This window comes from Saimiri boliviensis, chromosome 1 (assembly GCF_048565385.1).
Source record: "Saimiri boliviensis isolate mSaiBol1 chromosome 1, mSaiBol1.pri, whole genome shotgun sequence".
Taxonomy (NCBI): Eukaryota; Metazoa; Chordata; class Mammalia; order Primates; family Cebidae; genus Saimiri; species Saimiri boliviensis.
Genome location: NC_133449.1, coordinates 166842824 through 166851840, shown reverse-complemented (window position 1 = coordinate 166851840; position 9017 = coordinate 166842824). Strand labels below are relative to the sequence as shown.

The 9017-nt window shown below is 56.4% G+C and overlaps 1 protein-coding gene across 1 annotated transcript; it reads right to left on the bottom strand.

Annotated features, from left to right (window-relative positions):
- Window positions 1-854: 854 nt before the first annotated feature.
- On the bottom strand, window positions 855-4696 carry EGR1 (early growth response 1). Its single transcript, XM_003933939.4, has 2 exons — window positions 4091-4696; window positions 855-3405 (listed from the first exon to the last, which is right to left on the bottom strand). The coding sequence occupies exons 1-2, from the start codon at window positions 4398-4400 to the stop codon at window positions 2081-2083; spliced, it is 1635 nt and encodes a 544-aa protein (XP_003933988.1). The 5' UTR covers window positions 4401-4696; the 3' UTR covers window positions 855-2080.
- Between the last annotated feature and the right edge of the window lie 4321 nt (window positions 4697-9017).

Below are 9017 nucleotides of genomic sequence, written 5' to 3'. Positions count from 1 at the left end.
CCCCGCCGGCCTGGATGTTTTTTAGACACCAGGCCAGCCTTCTGCCCACTCTGTGCTCTGTCCCAGGAAGCTGCCAAGGATGACAGTTCCAGCTGGCAAATGATGAGATTTTCTTCCTGGAAGGATTCTTGGCTTGAGAACTGGCCTTTACGTCTTCTAGGTTTCTTTGATGCCCTCAAGTTGCTGGGGACATGGGGAATGGGAGGGAGAGGCTGACTTGGCCTCGGTATTCTGTTTCCACAAAGCCCTTGTGCTCACTTCTTACCTCTTCTAACTACACATGGCAGGGATTCCCAAGACCATGGATTTTCTAACCCTGAGTAAGGTAGGGGACGGGGCTGGCCCAACATTTGATGCCAGGAGAGTAGCACTGCCTCTGGCCACACATGTCTCAGCCCTAACTCTGCCCTTTTTTGGCTTTAGCTAACCAGGGTAAAGCTTCAGCCCAACAGACTGAAGAGGAACAGGCCCATTATCAAGAAAAGAACCCCAGCCTGGACAACACGGCAAAACCCTGTCTCTACAAACATTTGCTGAGTGTGGTGGCACATGCCTGTTACCCCAGCTACTTGGGACACTGAGGTGGGAAGATCACTTGAGCCTGGAAAGTCAAGCTGCAGTGAGGTTGTGATTACATAGTTCTGCACTCCAGCCTGGGTGGATAGAGCAAAACCCTGTCTGAAGACCCATACTCATCCTCATAAATAATGAACTCCAGTTTCACACAGTGGGCCTGACTCTGGCTGGAGGATCCTTGTATCTCTTTTCTAAAGGCCAAGTCTTCAGAAAACCTCACAGCCCTCAGTAGGGCAGAGTCCTTCCCCTAACCCAGGAAACACATACCCAATCACAGCTACTTTATTTTCCTTTTAATTTTTTGGAAGGATATACACCACATATCCCATGGGCAATAAGCGCATTCAATGTGTTTATAAGCCAAACAGTCACTTTGTTTAAGCAAACACAAGTACAAAGTAAAATAGAACCACAAAATAATGAACTGCATGTTCATAACATACAAAAATCGCCGCCTACTCAGTAGGTAACTACAACATTCCAACTCCTGAATATATTTATAAATTTACATTTTCAGTTAAAAAAATAGACTTTTGAGAGTTCAGATTTTGTTTTAGATTTTGTTTTCTTACATTCTGGAGAACCGAAGCTCAGCTCAGCCCTCTTCCTTATTTTGCTCCCAAAGCCTCCCCGGAATCATCACTCCCTGCCCCCCTTAAGGCTAGAGGTGAGCATGTCCCTCACAATTGCACGTCAAGCCATCAGCAAGGCGCATCACACAAAAGGCACCAAGACGTGAAACTTTTTAAACCAAAAGGACAAAGGAAAAACATTTTCAAAAAAAAAAAAAAAAAAGAAAAACCAAACCATATTTTGCCACATGTGAGAGTACAGTCGAGCAGTATTTACAAAAACGTTAACAGAACACTCCGACACATGCATTGAGAATACCTAGGACTGCTGTTTCAAAAAAAGGTTCAAACTTATTGTCACAGCATCATCACAAAAGAGAGGATCACCATTGGTTTGCTTGGCTTTTCTTTTTTTTTTTTTCCCCCCACCCCGAGTGAGGACCTAACTCCAAATAATACAATAGAATATGCAAATTATCTTCACATCAAGAGTACCTCAAGAAAAACAAAATCCATGGCACAGACACTATACAAGGGTGCAGGGCAGGGCTCTGAGGGGCCCAAACCCCATGTTGCCAACTCGATTTTCTAGCGTTGAAGGGAGCAAGGGGTCAGGCATATGATGGAGATGATACTGAAAAGATTTATCCAAAATCCATGCAAGTCAAGTTCTTTGGATAGAGGTGAAGAACTTGGACATGGCTGTTTCAGGCAGCTGAAGTCAAAGGGAACAGGAATTTGGGAAGGGGAAGTGGGCAGAAAGGATTGTTGGCCAACAGACCTTCCGCTCTGAGTAGAGAGGGAGGACTTGGCTCGGAGAACCTCCATCTGACCTAAGAGGAACCCTCCTCTCCTATGGCCATCTCCTCCTCCTGTCCTTTAAGTCTCTTGTGTTTCTTTTTCTCCCTTTCCCTTTGTTTCCCCCTTTCCCCTTAGCAAATTTCAATTGTCCTGGGAGAAAAGGTTGCTGTCATGTCCGAAAGCCCTGTGGAGGCGCTGAAGGAGTTGGTGACAGCTGAGGACGGGAAGCTGCTGACCTGGGCAGGGAAAGCAGGGGGAACCGAGGAGTACGTAGTGGCCACCGACGGCGAGGGGAAGCCACTGTGCACAGGGGATGGGTAGGTCGAGGAGCCGGGAGAGGAGAAGGAGGTGGGCACAGGGGACGGGTATGAGGTGGTGGCTGGGGACGGATAAGAGGTAGTAACTGGGGACGGGTAAGAGGTAGCAACTGGGGATGGGTAGGAAGAGAGGGAGGAGGTGGCCGAAGAGGCCACAACACTTTTGTCTGCTTTCTTGTCCTTCTGCCGCAAGTGGATCTTGGTGTGCCTCTTGCGTTCATCGCTCCTGGCAAACTTTCTCCCACAGATGTCGCAGGCGAAGGGCTTCTCGCCCGTGTGGGTGCGGATGTGGGTAGTGAGGTGGTCGCTGCGGCTGAAGTTGCGCATGCAGATGCGGCACTGGAAGGGCTTCTGGCCTGTGTGGATGCGAATGTGGCGGGTGAGCTCGTCCGAGCGGGAGAAGCGGCGATCACAGGACTCCACTGGGCAGGCATAAGGGCGTTCGTGGGGCGGCGTCTTGCTGGGCCGGTTGGGGTACTTGCGCATGCGGCTGGGTTTGATGAGCTGGGACTGGTAGCTGGTATTGAGGGCCTTCAGGTCCTGGGAGCCCGACTGAGTGGCAAAGGCCTTGATAGTAGACAAGGGGGTGAGCGAAGGCTGCTGGGTGCGGCTCTCCAGGGCCTGGAAGGGCTTCTGGTCTGGGGTGCCTAGGCCCAGGTCCCCCTGCTGCTGTGGAAACAGGTAGTCGGGGATCATGGGAACCTGGAAGCCACCCTTGGTGGGGTAGGCGGGAGGCGGGTACTGGAGCGCCGTCCCTGCCGAGCCCGAGAAGGCCTGGCTTTGTGGCTCAGGGAAAATGTCAGTGTTTGGCGTGGGGAAGGTGGGTGCCGCTGAGTAAATGGGGCTGCTGTCGTTGGATGGCACTGCGCAGCTCAGGGGTGGGCTCTGGGAGGCGGAGGAGGAGGAGGAGGCCGCTGGAGATGGTGCTGAGGACGAGGAGGCCGGCGGGTTGGTCATGCTCACGAGGCCACTGACCAGGCTGAAGAGGGGCTCGGGCCACAAGGTGTTGCCACTGTTGGGTGCAGGCTCCAGGGAAAAGCGGCCCGTATAGGTGATGGGGGGCAGTCGAGTGGTTTGGCTGGGGTAACTTGTCTCCACCAGCACCTTCTCGTTGTTCAGAGAGATGTCAGGAAAAGACTCTGGCAGGAGAGAGAGGAGAAGGCCTGGTTACTGGAGAGCAATCACTGGAGGACGAGGACGACCCGAGCTGCCAGGCAAGAGGTCGGGCCCGCTACCATTGACTCCCGAGGTAGTTAATAATTGATAGCAGCAGATTGCAATGTTCCTGGACCCGCTCCAATGGCAGAGCCCATTTCAACAACAGCTGACGCAAATACGGAGAATCCCCCTTCACTGCAGCTCGCAGCGCTCCGCAGCGGCGGCTGCGCGGGTGAGGGATTCCCGCCAGCACCTCCGCGGCCGCCGCGGCTAGTGCGCGCCCCCAAACCCGGGCTGCCGGGACATCCACGGCCAAGGATCACGGTCCTTCCTTGGGGAAAGGCGGCAGGCAAGGCAAGCCTTTCTGGAGGGTGGGGGCGCAGCCCCGCTCATCAAAACAAGCCCTCCCCCTCCACCCACCCACGCAGCTCCAGAGCTCTCCATCCAAAACAAAAAAAGCTCAGTCCTCTGCGCTCCGCCAGGGATGAGGGCAGGGGGTGGGCTCTACGGTGTCCCATGGCATCCCTCTAATACATGACCCTGGGGATGCGAGGAATGAAACGGAAACCCAGCTTCCATCCTAAGGTCCAGGAACACGCCTGCGGTGAAGGACTGAACGCCAGGATGGTGGGGAAAAGGTTCCCCCGGGCGTAGGCCACTGCTTACCTGTGGTCAGGTGCTCGTAGGGTTGCTCGCCCGTATCCCCCTGAGGGTTGAAGGTGCTGCCGCTGCTGCTGCTGGTGTTGCTGCTGCCCCCGCCGCCCCCACCGCCCCCGCTGCTGCTGCTGCTGCTGTTACCGCCGCTGCCCTCTGGGGCCCCGGCGGCGCCAAGGAACTGGGGAGCCCCATTGCTCAGCAGCATCATCTCCTCCAGCTTGGGGTAGTTGTCCATGGTGGGCGAGTGAGGAAAGGATCCGAACGGGTCAGAGATCTGCAGCGGAGACATCAGCTGCATCTCCGCCTTGGCCGTGGCCATCCCAGACGAGGGGGCCAGAAAGCTAGTGTCGGGGCGGGTGGGCGCAGCCCGGGGCTGGAGCTGCGGGGGACACAGTCGCGGGGGCCTGGCCAGGTTACATGCGGGGCGCGGGTCACACTGAGGAGCGCACAGGCGGGGACCCCGGCTCGCCCTGGGCGCTGGCGGGCGTGGGCGCGCCGCGGTTGCGGAGGCTGGGGCAGGGGCTGGTCCTGCGGCGGCGGAAGCTGGCGGCGGCAGCGGATGGCGGCGGCGGCGGCTCCCCAAGTTCTGCGCGCTGGGATCTCTCGCGACTCCCCGGATCCGCCTCTATTTGAAGGGTCTGGAACCGCACGGGCCCGCCTCCGTCGTGACGTACATGGCCATATATGGGAAGCAGGAAGCCCTAATATGGCAGGACCGGCCGGGAGGACCCAGAGTGACGTGAAGCCCCCCATCCGACAGCGCCTGACACCTCCATCCCGCACCCTGGGGCCCGGGCCCGCGCCCGCGCTCGCATCCCAGGTGCCCAGGCTTTGGGAAAGCCCAGCGCTCGAGCTGCTGCCGGGGCCTCCCGGACCCGCGCTGCTCTGGAGTTCCCGCGTTGCCCCCGCCCCTCCCTCCGCCTTCTTCCCTCCTCCCAGAGCCGGAAGCGGCCCGGCCATATCGGGCCACTCCAAATAAGGCGCTGCCCAAATAAGGATTGTTCCGGCGGGGGGATCCTTCCTGCTCCTTATATGGCGTTTCCGGGTCGCTGCTGGTTGCTCCCTCGCTCCCTCCCCCCTCCCTGGTTCCAAGCCGGGAGCCCGAGCGCTCACGGGAGCCGGGGACGCCCAGGCGGGGAGGGCTCGGGGCGCGTGGCGCGGGGCGCGCGGCTGCTCAGGCGGCTCCCAGGCGTGAACTGGGCTGGGGAAGCCCGGACCCAGAGCGGGGGCGAGAGTGAGTCGGGCGGGGGTTCTGCCGCTGTCATCCAGGGCCCGCCCGCCCACCTCAGGGACCGTGGGAGCCAGCCGGGAGCGTGGGGGAGGAGCGGCTGGGCCCGCCGGGGCAGGGGCCGCCCAGGAGAGGCGGGGCCTTGACCCGGAGCCTAGACTTTTGGCACGTTGACTCTCCGGGTGTCGCCGGGGAAACTGAGGCTAGGAAGTCACGGTCACTTGGTTCTTGGGACACTGCATAGCAGTGAGCTGCCTTGTCTCCTCCACCTGTCAGTGGGATGGGGCTGCTGGTGCCTGGGGTCCTCTATACGCCCGGGGAACCGAAAGGCCTGTTTCCTAGTCCCTGCCGGCGAAGAGCCCACCTTTGAGGAACCGGAGCGGGGAAGTTGATTGCCCCAGGAGAGACCTGATTCCTGTTCCCACCAGGAGACAATGGTCCTTCTGGCTGGCGGGGGCCCTTCCCCCCGCGGATCCAGTCCAGGTGGAGGGCGGACCGACCCTGCGGGATTCCGAAGGGTGGGCTTCCCTATGGGCTGTCTGAGGACCCCGGGCTGGGCGCGAATAGAGGACCTGCTTGGCGGCTCGGTGCTGCCCCCTGGAGGTTCCCTCTCCACTCCCAGGCCCCGGGCTCTGGCCGCTCGGGCTCTTCCGCCGCCTCCTAGCTCCCCCTCCCGGATGCAGCGCTGGGCGCAGAGCCAGGCCGGGGAGCCTTCGACGCAGTGAGCGCGAACTGAGCAGGCGCCGCAGCCCGGGCTCCCCCTGCAGTCCCTGGGGAGCCGCCACTGCCGAGGCGCTCGGGCTGCGGGATAACACTCCCCACCCCGAGCCTGGCCCAGGCGAGGGGAAGAAGGAAGCGAGGGGTGGGTGGTGGTTGGGGAGAACAATTCCCGCAGGTCTCCCCGGGGCCGGACGCGAACAGGGAAGCCCTCCCCGCCCCCACGACGCAGTCAAATGCGCACCCCAAAGGGAACAGGGATTCCGGGAAAGGAAGGCCCCTCCTGCTCTAGCTGAATCCAGAGGAGGTGCTGTTTTTCAGGATTTAAAAAGAAAGCAGAAAATGTATGTGGGGAAGGAGGGTGTTTGACGACACCGAGAGGAAAAGGAGGGGATGAGGTCCTCGGTGAACTCCAACAGCCTCTGGAGGTCGGGGTCGGGGCCTTTAGATGGGGGAGGGTATAACTTTCTTGGACTTCATCCCTTTGTGGCTTGTCCCGCGTACCTCCCCCCCACCACACACACACGTTCAACTTAAGAATCCAGCAATGAATCAGGACTCACTTGTCTCTGAGCTTACCATCTCAAGTCCTCTGGGGAGGTGGAGGCCCACTCCCACTGTGTACCGGGCTGTCCATTGGGGCAGGGGTGATGCACCTCTCAGAGGACTCCTGCCGTAAGGGCAGGAAAGTCAGGCCGTTGCAGCACAGATGGTCCTGTGTCTGAATGTCCATTTTGCCACTCCCTGGTAGGGTACCTTAGCCAAGTTTTTTTTTTTTTTTTTTTTTTTGGAGACAGAGTTTCGCTCTTATTGCCCAGGCTGGAGTGCAATGGCGCGATCTCGGCTCACCGCAACCTCCGCCTCCTGGGTTCAGGCAATTCTCCTGCCTCAGCCTCCTGAGTAGCTGGGATTACAGGCACGTGCCACCATGCCCAGCTACTTTTTTGTATTTTTAGTAGAGACGGGGTTTCACCATGTTGACCAGGATGGTTTCGATCTCTTGACCTCGTGATCCACCCGCCTCGGCCCCCCAAAGTGCTGGGATTACAGGCTTGAGCCACCGCGCCCGGCCCTTTTTTTTTTTTTTTTTTTTTTTTTAATTCTTTCTGAGACGGGGTCTCACGCTGTCACCCAGGTTGGAGTGCAGTGGCGCTATCTCAGCTCACTGCAACCTCTGCCTCCCAGGATCAAGTGATCCTCCAGCCTCTGCTCTGCCTCTTGAGTAACTTGGACTGCAGGTAGATGCCACCATACCTAGATTTGCTTTTTTTTTTTTTTTTTTTTTTTTTTAGACGGGGTTTCACCATGTTGGTCAGACTGGTCTTGAACTCCCGATCTCAGGTGATCCACCCGCCTTGGCCTCCAAAGTGCTTGGATTACAGGCATGAGCCACCGCGTGCCCGCGCCAGGCCCTTTTTTTTTTTTTTTTTTTTTTTGGTATTTTTGTAGAGAGGGGGTTTTACCGTGTTGCCAGGCTGGTTTTGAACTCCTGAGCTGAAGTGACTCACCCACCTGGGCCTCCCAAAGTGCTGGGATTACAGGTGTGAGCCACAGCACCCAACCACACTTTTTGTTTTTTGTTTTTTTAACACGGAGTCTCCCTCTGTTGCCCAGGATGGAGTACAATGGTGTGATTTTGGCTGTCTGCAACCTGTGCCTGCCAGGTTCAAGTGATTCTCCTGCCTCAACCTTCTGAGTAGCTGGGACTATAGGTGCATGCCACCATGCCAGGTTAATTTTTTTGTATTTTTAGTAGAGACAGGGTTTCACTTTCTTAGCCAGGCTGGTCTTGAACTCTTGACCTCATGATCCGCCTGCTTCGGCCTCCCAAAGTGCTGGGGTTACAGGCGTGAGCCACCTTGCCAGGCCAGGTAAGCTTTTTTGTATCTCAGTTTCTTCAACTATAAAATGGGGCTAATGTTAATAATACCCATATGGGGGCTGGGAGCACTGGCTCACTCCTGTAATCCCAGCACTTTGGGAGACTGAGGTGGGCGGACCACGAGGTCAGGAGTTTGAGACCAGTCTGGCTAAGACAGTAAAACCCCATCTCTACTAAAAATACAAAAAAATTAGCTGGGCATGGTGGTATGCACCTATAGTCCCAGCTACTTAGGAGGTTAAAGCAGGAGAATCACTTGAACCTGGGAGGTGGAGCTTGTAGTGAGCTGAGATTGTGCCACTGCACTCCAGCCTGGGGGACAGAGGGAGACTCTGTCATAAAAATAATAATAATAATAATACCCACATGGGAGTATTGTTGTGAGGACTGAAATTCATTTGGGCTGACATGTCAAGTCCCAATGCACAGTACCTGCCTTGCAATTGGCATTCAACAAACAGTGGCTATTATTCTTTTCAGGGGCTTTGGATCCATAGGGTCATCAAACAGTTCACCCATCCATCCTCAGACTCCAAGAAAACTCCAGTGCCCCTTTTCTGGAAAGAGCTATGCAAACGGGGAAAATCATACCCATCCTATCACAGGGGACATAATCCGTAAGAGTTGATCTGAGGCTGGGCGCAGCGGCTCAAGCCTGTAATCCCAGCACTTTGGGAGGTCGAGGCGGGTGGATCATGAGGTCAAGAGATCGAGACCATCCCGGTCAACATGGTGAAACCCCGTCTCTACTAAAAATACAAAAAAGTAGCTGGGCATGGTGGCACGTGCCTGTAATCCCAGCTACTCAGGAGGCTGAGGCAGGAGAATTGCCTGAACCCAGGAGGCGGAGGTTGCGGTGAGCTGAGATCGCGCCATTGCACTCCAGCCTGGGTAACAAGAGCTAAACTCCGTCTCAAAAAAAAAAAAAATAGAGTTGATCTGAATCCTTCTTGTTGCAGTAGAACATTTCTTAGAGCAGAATTTTTCAACCTTGACGGTGCAGTAGAATCACCTGTGGAGGTCTCACTTGGTTTTTACCCTGGACCAACTGAATCACAATCTTCCTGAGCTTGTGAGTGCCAACACTAAGCCGGGGCATCAGCCTGGGA

What these genes read in the sequence shown, in the direction of transcription:
- EGR1 (XM_003933939.4), bottom strand. Translation starts at nt 4,400, where the DNA reads ATGGCCACGGCCAAGGCGGAGATGCAGCTGATGTCTCCGCTGCAGATC. An exon ending in CTACGAGCACCTGACCACAG is followed by an intron (nt 3,406 to 4,090) that starts GTAAGCAGTGGC and finishes CTCTCCTGCCAG; the next exon opens with AGTCTTTTCCTGACATCTCT.